The sequence below is a fragment of the Bombina bombina genome, chromosome 5 (genome assembly GCF_027579735.1).
Source record: "Bombina bombina isolate aBomBom1 chromosome 5, aBomBom1.pri, whole genome shotgun sequence".
NCBI lineage: Eukaryota > Metazoa > Chordata > Amphibia > Anura > Bombinatoridae > Bombina > Bombina bombina.
This window is the reverse complement of record NC_069503.1, coordinates 1,008,301,587-1,008,317,099: the sequence shown is the minus strand read 5'-3', so window position 1 is coordinate 1,008,317,099 and position 15,513 is coordinate 1,008,301,587. Positions and strand designations below refer to the sequence as shown.

Genomic DNA, 15,513 nt, shown 5'->3' with positions numbered 1-15,513 from the left:
ACATATTTCTTAATGTCTTGATAAATTCCCGGCCACCAGTATGAACGTGAGATAAGTTCTTGTGTTTTTTTAACTCCTGGATGTCCAGCAAGTAAAGATTCATGGGAAGACTGAAGAACTAGTTGTCTTAATGTAGGAGGTATATAAATCTTGTTCTTGAAATAGTATAATCCATCAGTTTTCTTCTGGAGCTGGGAGATTGGTTTAGTGGAGTCCAGAGATTGTTCATGAATCAGACTGGAGTTGGTGTCAGTGACGAAGGAGACAAAGTTTTCCGCTGGGATGATAGTATCCTTTGGTAAATTGAATCGAGTATGAGTAGGTAATCTAGACAAGGCATCTGCCTTGTGATTCTTCCCAGCTGGTCGGTATACAATCTGAAAATTAAACCTAGAAAAGAAAAGATTCCAGCGGACTTGTCTTGCGGAAAGTGTCCTTGTTGATTTAAGGTATTGGAGGTTCTTATGGTCCGTATATATGATAGTGGGAAATGAAGTACCCTCTAGGAGGTGACGCCAATGTTCCAATGACATCTTGATGGCAAGGAGCTCTTTGTCTCCAATGGGATAATTTTGTTCTGAGCTGGATAAACAGCGAGAAAAAAAAACTACAGGATGAAGAGGTTGGTTTATGCCTGAACGTTGGGATAAAACTGCACCCACAGCTACATCTGAAGCATCGACCTCCAAAGTGTAGGGTAGTTCAGGGTTAGGAAATCTCAGAATCGGTGCGGTAGTGAACCGGATTTTTAACATATCAAAAGCTGATTGGGCTTCAGAATTCCATTTAAACGGTGTACCTGATTTGGTTAAATGAGTTAGAGGCTTTGTTATGTTCGAGAAGTTCTTTATGAACTTCCGATAGAAGTTAGCAAAGCCAAGAAACCTTTGTACCTCTTTCTTTGATTTAGGTGAAGGCCACTCCTTAATTGCCTGAATTTTAGTTTGTTCCATGTAAATTCCATTAGATGTTATAACATAACCTAAAAAGGTTATACTCTGTGTGTTGAAAATACATTTCTCTGGTTTGGCGTAGAGGAAATTGCTTCTTAACCTAGAGAGTACCTGTCTTACATGTAAAATATGTTCAGAAAAGGTCTTTGAGTAAATGAGTATGTCATCCAAATAAATGACAAGGAAAACATCTAGAAAATCTCTGAAAAGATCGTTGATTAGATATTGGAAAGTGGCAGGGGCGTTACACAAACCGAATGGCATCACGGTGTATTCGTATAGACCATACCTAGTACGGAACGCCGTGAGCCATTCGTCACCACTTCTGACACGTATTAAATTGTAAGCCCCTCTGAGATCTAATTTGGTGAAGTATTTAGCCCCTTCTAGTCTTTCGATCAGTTCAGGGATAAGTGGTAAGGGGTACCGGTTCTTTATTGTAACTTTGTTAAGTTGTCTATAGTCTACAATAGGCCTTAAGGAGCCATCCTTGTTTTTCACGAAAAATATACCCGCTCCTGCTGGAGAGGTGGAGGGGCGAATGAAACCCTTCCTTAAATTATCTTCTAGATAGGTCTTTAGATGTAAAAGCTCGGGTTTAGATAAAGGAAAAATATGACCGTATGGTATCTGTGCCCCTGGTACTAGCTCAATAGGACAGTCATACTTCCTGTGGGGTGGAAGGTTTTCAGATTCGGTTTTACTGAAAACATCTGCGAAATCCCTATACTGTTTAGGTAAAATTATCTCATCTTGTACAGGGGTGAAGTGCATGATATTAAGAGGAAAACATGTTGTAATGCAATATTTGGAAGGAAATTTAAGTGTCAAGTTTGTCCAGTTTATGTCAGGGTTGTGTAAAACTAACCAATTCAATCCTAGTATGACTGGAGAAGCAGGTGAAGCAATTACATCAAATGTAAGATATTCTCTATGTTGTTCAGGGGTAGATACTAGAATTGGTATTGTTTAAAACTCTACTGGACCTGAAGAGATGGGCCTTCCATCAATACCCTTTAATAAAACAGGAGACTTTTTCCGAATAAGCGGAATTTTATTGATAAATGTATAATCTTTATCAATGTAACAAGCTGTCGCTCCAGAGTCAATTATTGCGGGCACGTTGAGACGGTGTTGATCCCACTGAAAAGAGAGTGAAAGCTTACAGTATATCGTTCTTGTGACAGATGTATTACAGCAAATATTAAAAGTTGTGAACTCACCCTTGTTAGATCTCTGTAATGCAGGACATTCTTTAACTGAGTGTTCATCTGATGCGCAGTAGAGACACAGATTATTTTCTCTGCGCCTAATCTTTTCTTGGGGACTTAACGGGCCTTTCAGGAAGCCAATTTCCATTGGTTCAGCGTTAGTTTTGTGAGAAGATGTGGCAGACGTACTACCAGAACCCTTTTTAGAGTATGTCTCTGGATATGTTCTTTCATGTTGTCTTTCCCTTAATCTTCTATCTATAGTAATACTGAGCTTCATTAACTCTTCTAATGTGGCAGGAATGTCAGTGCGGGAGAGTTCATCTTTTACAGGATCAGATAGACCCAGGCGGAACTGATTCCTTAAAGATAAATTATTCCATTCGGAATCTTTTGCCCACCTCTTGAAATCTGAAATGTAATCCTCAACTACCCTTTTCCTTTGTTTCAGAGCCCTAAGTGCTGTCTCTGCAGTCTGCTGTTTGAAAGGGTCTTCATATAATTGACCCATGGCCAATAGAAATTGATCCAATGAATTGAGTATATTTTCATTGGTCTCAAAGAAACTGTTTGCCCAACTGCGTGGCTCCCCTCTAAGGAAAGAAATAATAGTTAGAACTCTGGTTCTATCATTGGGATAGGACTGGGGTTTTAACGTGAATAGCAGGAGACATGCATTTTTAAAGTCTCTGTAGTGTGCCCTGTCACCATAGAATTTTTCAGGGAGACTAACTTGTGGTTCAGGGGAATGTATTTTTGTCTCTAGGTAATCCTTTATATATGCTTTAAGTGCTACATTTTCTGCTTTTAATGTATTAAGGCCATCAGCCAGTAAATCAACTTTCTGGTTTAAAGACTGTATTTCTGCGGTCATCTCAGCTGGATCCATATTAAATGGCTTGGTATTCTGTCACGACCTTATAAAAATATCAAGTTGTTCTAGAGAATAAGAAAAACTTCAAATTAGACCACAGCTGCTGAGATGTAATTTTATATTTATATGTGGCTTAGGATCATTTGGGAAGCACATAATTTACCTAATAGGTAAAGTGGGTCCCAGTTATATTCCTAAGCAGTTGTTATAAGTTTCAGGAATGAGAAGGAAAAATGCTTATAACTGTCACCTGAGAGAATTCACAGAAATACAGCTAAGCTACTGTACTGAAACCAGCGTGGTTAAATGACAGAAGTTGAGGAGAATGTTAATTAAGCTGAGGTACAATTACTAAGTATCAACTGAGAAACAATTGTGAAACTGAAAATTAACATAGTATCCCTTTTCGGATAAGCTGAGAAGAAAATACACTATAGTGCTTTACAAACAATTAAGCAGTGGTATTGAGTGTAGTACTTAAGTATGGATAGTTGCAGATATTACGTATAGTTCGTAGACTTAAAGTAGGTTACCTTCAAAATAAGCCAGATGGTTAGGTATCAGATTTAGGTATAACTCCTAATACCCAGTTACGAGGTCCGGTAACGATGAGCAGAATGGCATTAGCCTGGATTGTCCGTTTCGTTGGCGTGTGACGTCACCGCGGATTGATCTAGTAGATCCGGCCGGAGTTGGAGTTGATATCGTAGGTGCTGGAATTGCTGAGTTGCGGCTAAGCGGCTTTAATGAATTAAAAGGTCAGGTTGGTTTGAGCTGTAACTCACATAAGTGATAACTATAGGTAATTTGAGGAGCGTGGAATTAAGGTGTACTTCAATACCAAGCAATTTGCTAAGAGACTGATAGACCTTTATAGGAAACAGGAAGTGGGTAGGTCTGAAATTAAAGGGACAGCAGCTCAATGAACTGGTAAGCAAGTGAACGCTAAAGGGAATCCTGACAGTAGTAGGGTATCAGCTTGCTGTAGAGGCTCCCCTTTAATCTGTGTGCCGAGGATTTCCAATTTCGCGGGCTTCGTGTGAGATTCAGGTCTATGGCCCATAGTTTGCTGCGTAGTTTTCACCGGAGATGTATCCATAGGTAGTCTGTCTATAAGAAGCTGCAGCTCACTCTCAGACAATGCCTTCTCTATGAGAGGTTGAAATAGTCCCTCTAATCTTATGAGAATTACGTCCCATTTGTCAGGGAGTGGATTACCTCTCATGGTAGCTGTGATATTCAGTAGCCTTTCAATTTTCTGTTATGTTGCGTAGCCGTCCACCTTCAACAGCTACGTTGTATGAAGTTGCAAGCACTCTAGTGTGTCAGCAGTAGATAGTTATGTGAACAGCTCCGGTCATACACCCCAGAGAGACCGGGGGGGGAAGCGCCGCCTGTGAGTTTGCCACGACTACAGGCCTCAGGTGTCCTTTCCCGACCCTGGGGTCATTAATACAGCAATCTGATATAATTAGTGTTAATAGTCTTTAACATTCACGAATCCATTCGTGTGGGCTCTTGATGCTGTGCAAATCTAGCAATAACTGGCAAGTTATTAGCTTTTCTCCCGGAGCACTAGAAAAATGCGACTGCTCAGAGTCGCTTCTTGGACACGCCCCCCTTAGGTGTTTTTTTTATACTGCTCTCAAGGTTGTACTTTAATGTGACTCCTATATCCCATGTGGTGTATTAAATATTGATTGCTATTAAATATTAAAGAATTTGCTTGTGAGAAAGTTCGCTTGGTTAAACAACTTTATTAGTCATAGCACCCAAAATCTTAGATCACCCAATGCAAAATTCTATGCTTCAATATAAGGTACCATTTACATGAATTACAGTTAATACATTACAGAAAACACAATAACCTAACTATACAAAATTACTAACACCAAATCCAAACAGACATAAAATCCTTTATGGCTATAAAGTGCATATCTTAAGAGCATTTTCTCTGGGATCCCAGATATCATCTGTCTTAATAATGTGTCTCTTGTGCTTCTCTTGTCATTCTCCCTTTCTTCTTTCCCCTTCCTTCATTCCTTCCTTCCTTCATTCCTTCCTTCCTTCCTTCCTTCCTTCATTCTCTCTATTTTCAGAGCTGGATTCATTCCTGTTAAAGTTAAAAACACTAAGATCTGTGCAAATCCAGATCTTAGTGTGTTGAACTTTCACAAGAATAAATCTGGCTCCAAAAAAAGAGCCGAATGCCACGAGCACCCTCCTTCCACATTCAGATCCGAACGCTTCTAAGTTCCTATCAGCCTACCTAAATTTACTCTTCAACAAAGGATCCCAAGAGCACAAAGAAAATTTGACAACACAAATAAATTGGGAAGTTGCTTAAAATTGCATGCTATATCCTAATCATTAAAGTTTAATTTGGATTTTACTTTCCCTTTTAAACACATTAAAGTCACATTAGGTCGCACATTTTATCATCTTTTTAAATCACAACTTTTTTGGCAAAATTCTGTTGGTTTTTTTTGTTGTTTTTTTTGTTTTGTTTTTAAATAAGTATTTGCGTATATACACTTTCATGTTGGCAATTTGTGGCAAATTAGCTTCCCCTTTTTTGGCACATTTATACACACCATTGATAAATCTAACCCAATAACTAGGTTTATTATCCCGACCCAGTAAAAAACTATTTCTACCTGAAAATATTCATTTACAAATCTACTGGACTATGGTAAGCAGATCACAATACTATTTTGAAATTGTATTTTTGACTCTTGTGTTTTCACAGGCATTCCTTCTCAGCAGTTGCTTGAAAAAGATCCTACAAGAGCAGCCCACAAAATGTATCAAACAGGAACTGGAGATTGTGAGTAACTCCAATATGGTCTGCATTTAGATCCTTAGTTTGGATACAGAAGCAGACAGCCTCTCGTGGAATTCAACTCTTTTCGGAGCCAGATTTTTTCTTGTGAAAGATAGCTACACAAAGATCTGAATTTGCACAAATCTTTGTATGGTGTTTTTTTCACAAGAATAAAGTCAGCTCTGAAAAGAGCCAAATTCCCAGAGCGGGTGTCTACTTCTGCATTCCGATTCTAACTAAAGATCTGAATCCACAACTCTATGCTCCTATATAGAGGAGTCTAGTTTTGGTCTTCGTTTTTTTTATATAAAGATCCTAATACTATTTTATAACCTTTTTTAAATCAAAATAAATTCTAAGATTCTATATATTTTATATGTTAAGAAGGGGATCCCCCTATAAAATCATTACCAAATCTATATATAGGTCCAGTAATTTGGCAATATAATAAAAACAAGGAAATAAAAGGAGTAAGGAAAGATAGGTTTTATAGAGTAGGTGCACAAACGGTAAGGGGAGTTAGGGACTTTTGTAAAGCCCCTCTTAACGCAATTCTGTTCCCCAAAGAAGTACATAGTGTACTCTTCTTAGATGTCCTGTCTGTTGCTGCAGTTTTTTCAAACTGTATCACAGGGTTGTTGGCAAATCACAACCATCTTGATTGCGCTATTCACTCTATTGCAATGCATTGCCGTGCTTGATAAAGCAGCCAACATAAATATCCAGTATAAAATTAGCCAATAATCTTCACAGGTTTGTGAGAAAATCTACTAGCACATGCATAGATACGTTTAATAAAACGGTAATTGAAAATTATATTCTGCAATGTGTTTCTCACTGCTTCTAACGTTGTTTCATCACACAGTATAAAATACCATTAACAAAACCATATAAATAGCCTGTGAGAGCTTCCAAATCCCACAAAAAGCAAAACGCCTGTAATGTACTTACAGGGAATCCTTATGCTTGCTTAAAGGGACATGAAACCTAACATTTTTCATTCATGTTTCAGATAGAGAATATAATTTATTTCTCTTGTAAGGTGTATCCAGTCCACGGATTCATCCTGTACTTGTGGGATATTCTCCTTCCCTACAGGAAGTGGCAAAGAGAGCACACAGCAGAGCTGTCCATATAGCTCCCCCTCTAGCTCCACCCCCCAGTCATTCTCTTTGCCGGTTCTAAGCACTAGGGTCTCTCTCGGGAGGGTAAAGTGAATGTGGTGTTAGAATTGTAGTTTTTATTATCTTCAATCAAAAGTTTATTTTAAATGGTATCGGTTTGTACTATTTACTCTCTAGCAGAAAAGTGATGAAGATTTCTGCTGAGAGGAAAATGATTTTAGCATGTTGTAACTAAAATCCACTGCTGTTCCCACACAGGACTGAGGAGTTCCAGAAAACTTCAGTTGGGGGGAGCAGTTTGCAGGGTAGTCTGCAATAAGGTATGTTCAGTCATTTATTTCTACACAAGACTGAGATAATGCTAGAAGAGACTGACAATATCCCCATGAGGGGAGGGTAAGCTATGTTCACAGACTTAGTAAGGAATTGAATGCTTACATAACAGGGCTAATTATGCTGGTTGACACTAATTCAGGGCAATCGATTGTTTAGCTAAGGAAAATATCGTTTGCAAGACACTTTGAAAGTCCTTTTGGGTTCTTTCTCGGGTTATTACCCACATGGCTATTTTTTATTCACTTAGGAGTGATTTCTTAGGCCTCACAGCTCCGGAATAGAGTGGGAGGAGCCTAATTTCACGCCTCAGATGCGCAGTTAGAATTGCAGAGAAGTTCATGCTGCTTCACATGGAGGATCCTGACGCTGTTTGAGGGCCTTAAAGAAGCTATATTCCCCCAAATCTGATCCCTAAGGGCAGGTAGGGCCACAGCAAGGCTGTGGCAAGGTGCTGTAGTAATTTTAACCGGGTGTTGGCTTTAGGCTGCTCCGGTTTGGGCATTAAGGGGTTAATCGTTTTGCTACTTGTGGTGCAATCTTACTAAGGCTTTAGGTACATACTGTGAAAATTTCAAAAGGAGTACTGCATTTTTCACTGTTTTGCAAAATTGTGTGCCCTTTTTATCTCTTAAAGGCACAGTAACGTTTTTTCAAATTGTGTTTTTTATTTGATTAAAGTGATTTCCAAGCCTGTTTGTGTATACTACTAGTCTGTTAAACATGTCTGACACCAAGGAAAATCCTTGTTCAATGTGTTTAGAAGCCATGGTGGAACCCCTTCTCAGAATGTGTCCCACTTGTACTGATATGTCTATACACTTTAAAGATCATATTGTTGCACTTAAGAATGTGGCCCAAGATGATTCTCAGACTGACGGTAACGAGGGTAGCCTGTCTACCTCTCCCCAAGTGTCACAACCAGTTACGCCCGCTCAAGTGATGCCTAGTACCTCTAGTGCATCTAGCCCTTTTACCTTACAAGACTTAGCGGCAGTCATGGATAATTCTCTTACAGCCTTCTTATCTAAACTGCCCGTGTTACCTGCAAAGCGCGATAGCTCCGTTTTAAGAACAGATTACGAGCATTCTGACGCTTTGGTAGCCGTATCAGATATATCCTCACAACGCTCTGAAGTGGGAGCGAGGGATTTGATGTCTGAGGGAGAAGCCTCTGATTCAGGAAGGGTTCCCCCTCAGACAGATTCAGATACATTGGCTTTTAAATTTAAACTAGAACACCTCCGCGTTTTACTTAGGGAGGTATTAGCTACTCTGGATGACTGCGACCCTTTGGTGATCCCAGAGAAAAAGTACCTAGAGGTCCCTGTTTACACGGATGCGTTTCTGGTCCCTAAGAGGATTGCGGATATTGTTACTAGGGAGTGGGATAGACCAGGTGTTCCCTTTGTTCCCCCTCCTGTTTTTAAGAAAATGTTCCCCATATCTGACCCTGTGCGGGACTCGTGGCAGACGGTCCCTAAGGTGGAGGGGGCTGTTTCTTCACTTGCTAAACGCACAACCATACCAATTGAAGACAGTTGTGCTTTTAAAGACCCTATGGATAAGAAGTTAGAGGGTTTACTTAAGAAAATTTTTGGTCAACAAGGTTTTCTTCTCCAGCCTATTGCCTGCATTATTCCTGTAACTACTGCAGCCGCTTTCTGGTTTGACTGGAAGACTCGCTCCAGACGGAGACCTCATATGAGGAAATTATGGATAGAATTAAGGCTCTAAAGCTAGCTAATTCTTTTATCACTGACGCCGCTTTCCAAATAGCTAAGTTAGCGGCAAAAAATTCAGGCTTCGCCATTTTGGCGCGCAGGGCGCTATGGCTAAAGTCCTGGTTGGCCGATGTGTCGTCTATATCCAAGCTTTTGAACATCCCTTTCAAAGGAAAGACCCTCTTCGGGCCTGAATTGAAAGAGATTATTTCAGAAATCACCGGGGGGAAAGGCCATGCTCTCCCTCAGGACAAGTCCTTTAAGACAAAGAACAAAGCTAATTTTCGTTCCTTTCATAATTTCAGGAATGACCCCGCTTCATCCTCTCCGGCTGCAAAGCAAGAGGGTAACGCTTCACAGCCCAAGGCAACCTGGAAACCTTATCAGGGCTGGAATAAGGGTAAACCGGCCAAAAAGCCTGCAGCTGCCACCAAGACAGCATGAAGGGGTAGCCCCCGATCCGGTACTGGATCTAGTAGGGGGCAGACTCTCTCTCTTTGCCCAGGCCTGGGCAAGAGATGTACACGATCCTTGGGCGTTAGATATTGTATCCCAGGGATATCTTCTAGAATTCAAGGGTTCTCCCCCAAGGGGAAGGTTCCACATTTCTCATCTGTCTACAGATCAGACAAAGAAAGGGGCGTTTTTACGCTGTGTAGAAGATCTACATACAATGGGAGTGATCCACCCAGTTCCAATGGCGGAACAAGGGTTGGGCTTTTACTCAAACCTGTTTGAGGAATCTGTTTAGAATTTTTAGATCCAGGATGGGTCTGAAAGTTCCCTCTCTTTTGGGAACCACAGAGTCCCATCATTCAAAATGGAGACCATTCGGACAATCTTACCAATGATCCAGGAAGGTCAATATATGACTACCGTGGATCTAAAGGATGCATACCTACACATTCCTATCCACAAAGATCATCACCAGTTTCTCAGGTTCGCTTTTCTGGACAAGCATTACCAGTTTGTGGCTCTTCCCTTCGGCTTAGCCACTGCTCCCAGAATTTTCACAAAGGTGCTAGGGTCCCTCCTGGCGGTTCTAAGACCGCGAGGCATAGCAGTGGCACCTTACCTAGACGACATCTTAATTCAGGCGCCGTCTTTCCAAAGAGCCAAGTCTCACACGGAGATTGTATTGGCCTTTCTGAGGTCTCACAGGTGGAAGGTGAACATCAAAAAGAGTTCTCTTTCCCCTCTCACAAGGGTTCCCTTCCTAGGGACTCTAATAGACTCGGTAGAAATTAAAATATTTCTGACGGAGGAGAGAGAACTAAAACTCTTAACTACTTGCCGAGTTCTTCATTCCATTCCCCGGCCATCTGTGGCCCAGTGCACGGAGACAATCGGATTAATGGTAGCGGCAATGGACATAGTCCCTTTTGCTCGGATACACCTCAGACCACTGCAACTATGCATGCTCAAACAGTGGAATGGGGATTATGCAGATTTGTCTCCTCAAATTCAGTTGGACCAGGAGGCCAGAGATTCTCTTCTCTGGTGGTTGTCTCAGGATCACTTGTCTCAGGGAATATGTTTCCGCCGGCCAGAGTGGATCATTGTAACGACCGACGCCAGTCTGTTAGGCTGGGGTGCGGTCTGGGACTCCCTGAAAGCTCAGGGTTTATGGTCTCAGGAAGAAACGCTTCTCCCGATAAACATTCTGGAACTGAGGGCGATATTCAACGCTCTTCAGGCATGGCCTCAACTAGCTGCGGCCAAATTCATCAGATTTCAGTCGGACAACATCACGACTGTAGCTTACGTCAATCATCAGGGGGGAACAAAGAGCTCCCTAGTAATGACGGAAGTAACCAAAATAATAAGGTGGGCGGAGGATCACTCCTGCCATCTCTCAGCAATTCACATCCCAGGAGTAGGCAACTGGGAAGCGGATTTTCTAAATCGTCAGACTCTTCATCCGGGGGAGTGGGAACTACACCCGGAGGTATTTGCCCAGCTGACTCAGCTATGGGGCACTCCAGAATTGGCGTCCCGTCAGAATGCCAAACTTCCTCTTCGTCCAGGTCCCGGGATCCCCAGGCGGTGTTGATAGATGCTCTAGCAGCGCCTTGGTCCTTCAATCTGGCCTATGTGTTTCCACCGTTTCCTCTCCTTCCTCGCCTGGTTGCCAGAATCAAGCAGGAGAGGGCATCAGTGATTCTAATAGTGCCTGAGCGGCCACGCAGGACTTGGTATGCAGACCTAGTGGACATGTCATCTGTCCCACCATGGACACTGCCAATGAGGCAGGATCTTCTAATACAGGGTCCATTCAAGCATCCAAATCTAATTTCTCTACGTCTGACTGCTTGGAGATTGAACGCTTTATTCTATCAAAGCGTGGTTTCTCTGAGTCAGTTATAGATACTCTGATTCAGGCTAGAAAGCCTGTCACCAGGAAAATCTACCATAAGATATGGCGGAAATATCTTTGTTGGTGTGAATCCAAGGGTTACTCAGGGAGTAAGATTAGGATTCCCAGGATATTGTCTTTCCTCCAAGAAGGATTGGAGAAAGGATTGTCAGCTAGTTCCTTAAAGGGACAGATATCTGCTCTGTCTATCCTTTTACACAAGCGTCTGGCAGAGGTACCAGACGTTCAAGCGTTTGCTTAGGCTTTAGTCAGAATCAAGCCTGTCTATAAACCTGTGGCTCCGACATGGAGTTTGAATCTAGTTCTTTCAGTTCTTCAAGGGGTTCCGTTTGAACCTTTACATTCCATAGATATTAAATTGTTATCTTGGAAAGTTTTGTTTTTGGTAGCTATCTCTTCTGCTTGAAGAGTTTCAGAATTATCTGCCTTACAGTGTGATTCACCTTACCTGGTGTTCCACGCAGATAAGGTAGTTTTGCGTACTAAGCCTGGTTTTCTTCCTAAAATTGTTTCTAACAAGAATATTAACCAGGAAATAGTTGTTCCTTCTCTGTGTCCTTCCTTCGAAGAAGGAACGTCTGTTACACATTCTTGATGTAGTTCGTGCTTTAAAGTTCTATTTACAAGCAACTAAGGATTTCAGACAAACATCTTCCTTGATTGTTATCTATTCTGGTAAGAGGAGAGGTCAGAAAGCGACTGCTACCTCTCTTTCCTTTTGGCTGAAAAGCATCATCCGTTTGGCCTATGAGACTGCTGGCCAGCAGCCTCCTGAAACAATTACTGCTCATTCTACCAGAGCAGTGGCTTCCACATGGGCTTTCAAAATGAGGCTTCTGTTGAACAGATTTGTAAGGCAGCGACTTGGTCATCACTGCATACTTTTGCCAAATTTTACAAATTCGATACTTTTGCTATTGGAGGCTATTTTTGGGAGGTTTTGCAAGCAGTGGTGCCTTCCGTTTAAGGTACCCGTCTTGTTCCCTCCCTTCATCCGTGTCCTAAAGCTTTGGTATTGGTATCCCACAAGTAAAGGATGAATCCGTGGACTGGATACACCTTACAAGAGAAAACAGAATTTATGCTTACCTGATAAATTACTTTCTCTTGTGGTGTATCCAGTCCACGGCCTGCCCTGGCATTTAAGTCAGGTAAAAAAAAATTTGTTTAAACTACAGTCACCACTTCACCCTATGGTTTCTCCTTTTTCTTCCTAACCTTTAGTCGAATGACTGGGGGGTGGAGCTAGAGGGGGAGCTATATGGACAGCTCTGCTGTGTGCTCTCTTTGCCACTTCCTGTAGGGAAGGAGAATATCCCACAAGTAAAGGATGAATCCGTGGGCTGGATACACCACAAGAGAAAGTAATTTATCAGGTAAGCATAAATTCTGTTTTTTTTTTAAATTCCAATTTACTTCTATTAAATTTACGTCATTCTCTTGTTGTTGTTGTTTGTTGAAGAGATATCTAGATAGGTAGCGTGTGCATGTCTGAAGCACTACATAACAGGAAACAGTGCTGCCATCTAGTGCTCTTGCTAATATTGTTGGTGTACTTATTTCAGCAATTGACAACCAATACATTTTGTATATCTAGGTTACAATATAATTTAGTATCCCAGCAGTAACCTCCAGTAATGTTGATACGTCTTGTAATTATGAATATTTGTTCAGATTAGTTATCTTTATAGACACAATGATTATATTTACGTAGTACTTATGGCCAATATAAGTATATCTATGCTGTTACAATTATTCTATACAAAGCCAGTTATAAAGGTAACTCTACACATTTAACCTTATTCACAATGAATTGCTTATTAAAATCCCACAAATGAGAATACCAGAACAGTCTATAATTAGCCAACAATTCTAATTTACTGCCACTACATAAGCCTATAAGTTATAATGCTGGAATATTATTATTATTATTATTATTATTATTATTATTATTATTATAAATAATAATAAAAATAATAATAATAATTCAGAGAAATTGTATATTTAACACAATAACCAACTTATATGCAATTTCTAAGAGATTTCATTATACGTAAGACTGACTTATAAATACCAAAATACAAATTATTTTTCCTAGCAATAAAATAACTTGGCATCCATATAATTATTTCTAAGCTACACAGGCCAATGGGACATACATTTAAAGTACAAAATACCCTTTTAAATCACAGCTACAAGTTAATTATAGTTATAGAATACCTTTGATTTAAAAATTAAATATACTTAACAATTGCATATACTTTACTGGCTCCAGGTGAGGGTTCAATATCCAAATATGTCTATTATCATATTTTTGGGGGGAATTATGCACAATTTGAAGAGAATTAATCCTGATCATCTCTTATCCACAAAGAGTGTCCCAAGCAGGATTGCAACAGTCACCAAGCAAATTTCCCGCAAAAAGACCCATTCTATTTGTACAAGGAGTTTCTGTCTGAAACCAAACTACTCCCCATTTCTTAATCATCCAATATGCTTGGATACACAATTTTTCTGAGCTGGTCTTTAATTGGTTATTTGGAAACACCTCTCTAAGCAGCCAAATGCCTTTTGGTTGCAATACCAGTTTTATTCCATTAGGGGCAGCAGACATAGAAAAACAGTTTCATTATCAATACTGCTACAGAAAATATATTTTTATCAAATGCCTATTTAATATACTCACTATTTCCTGCATCAGCAAACAAATATGTCCAATATGTATGGGATCATTTAATATTATTTAATCTGAGTATTTCAAGACTAAATATGAGGTATTTGAAGAAATTGCATTTAAAAATCACATTTTCTATGAAAGGATTTAAAAGGATTACAATACTTTCAGCATGGATTCAACTCTCAGTTTACAATTTCCATCTTAATATCATCTACATACTGTACCTTGTGAGTCTGCTGTAATTTCATATAGCTATATTTACATTTGATTATTATCCCATATTAATATAAATATTGCATATCTGTGGATATTTTAATATTTAGTTTATATGCTAGATATGATTCAGGGCACACATTATGTAGGCATTCATATATTAGTATCTACATAGTAGCACTAAGCACAGCAAGTTTCAAAGTTGTACCATAAGCAGTTCCAGAGTTAAAGATTTTTAAGCGTTTGTCGAAATTTGTCGCAAAAAGCAATATGGCTGCCAGAGCATGTGACCTATGAGTTCAATTTTGCATGAGATGTAGCAGAGCAATAGGCTGTACCAGCATACCTGATTTCAAGAGCTTTGCACAAACAGTTGAGCAGTTATGGGCAATTGAATAAAAAGCTTGGCAAAATAAAAAGAAAAATAATAATAATAATCCTAACAATAATAATAGGTTGTCCTGCTGAATCTGTTGGCGCTCTACAAATACCTGATAATAATAATAATAATAATAATAATACTAGTCATATCTGGAACCTAGTTTGTATATCAGATGTCTTTCCTCGGACTATTGATTTGTAGTCCCAGGAAAGAGTTCCACAGGCTACAATTACCACCAGCCTCTAAAGAAATGTGTGTGTGTGTGTGTATGTATGTATGTATGTATATATATATATATATATATATATATATATATTATTTTTTTTATTAAGTGTAAAGTAATTAGCAATGTAAAATATTTTTGTAATAGCAAATATTTTATTAAGCAATATTATTTTAACACACAGTGTGTAATATAATGTGATGTACAGTAAATACATTAAAATATATATTTCAAAGTGAATGACCAAAAAAGAAAATTCTATATTGTCATTTACATTTAAAAACACCTTAGTATCAATAGTCTTCACTCTCCAAATGTTACTGAATACCACTTTACAAGGGGATGGATTATATTTGTGTTGGTGCCCTTCTAAAAACACATACGGTTGCTTCCCATATTACAACTTTCAAAAGGGAATCATCTTTTAGAATTGTCCAATATTTATTAAATACATTTATAATTTTAATATAGTTAACATTAAATTGACTAATTTTCTAACATTTGGGAAGATTTTTATATACATCATATTTAAACATTAGACTTGGCTTGTTGCTCTCCCAAAACTTATTAATTAAGGATTTTTTTTATTTTTAAATTT

General features: G+C 39.4%; 1 protein-coding gene across 1 annotated transcript in view; it reads left to right on the top strand.

Moving 5' to 3' along the window:
• SNX31 (sorting nexin 31) overlaps positions 1–15,513 on the top strand; it is a 216,012-nt gene that overhangs the window by 156,152 nt on the left and 44,347 nt on the right. Inside the window, exon 13 of the mRNA XM_053715250.1 lies at positions 5,788–5,865. Within this exon, the coding sequence (XP_053571225.1) occupies positions 5,788–5,865 (78 nt within the window). The remainder of the gene's footprint in view (positions 1–5,787; positions 5,866–15,513) is intronic.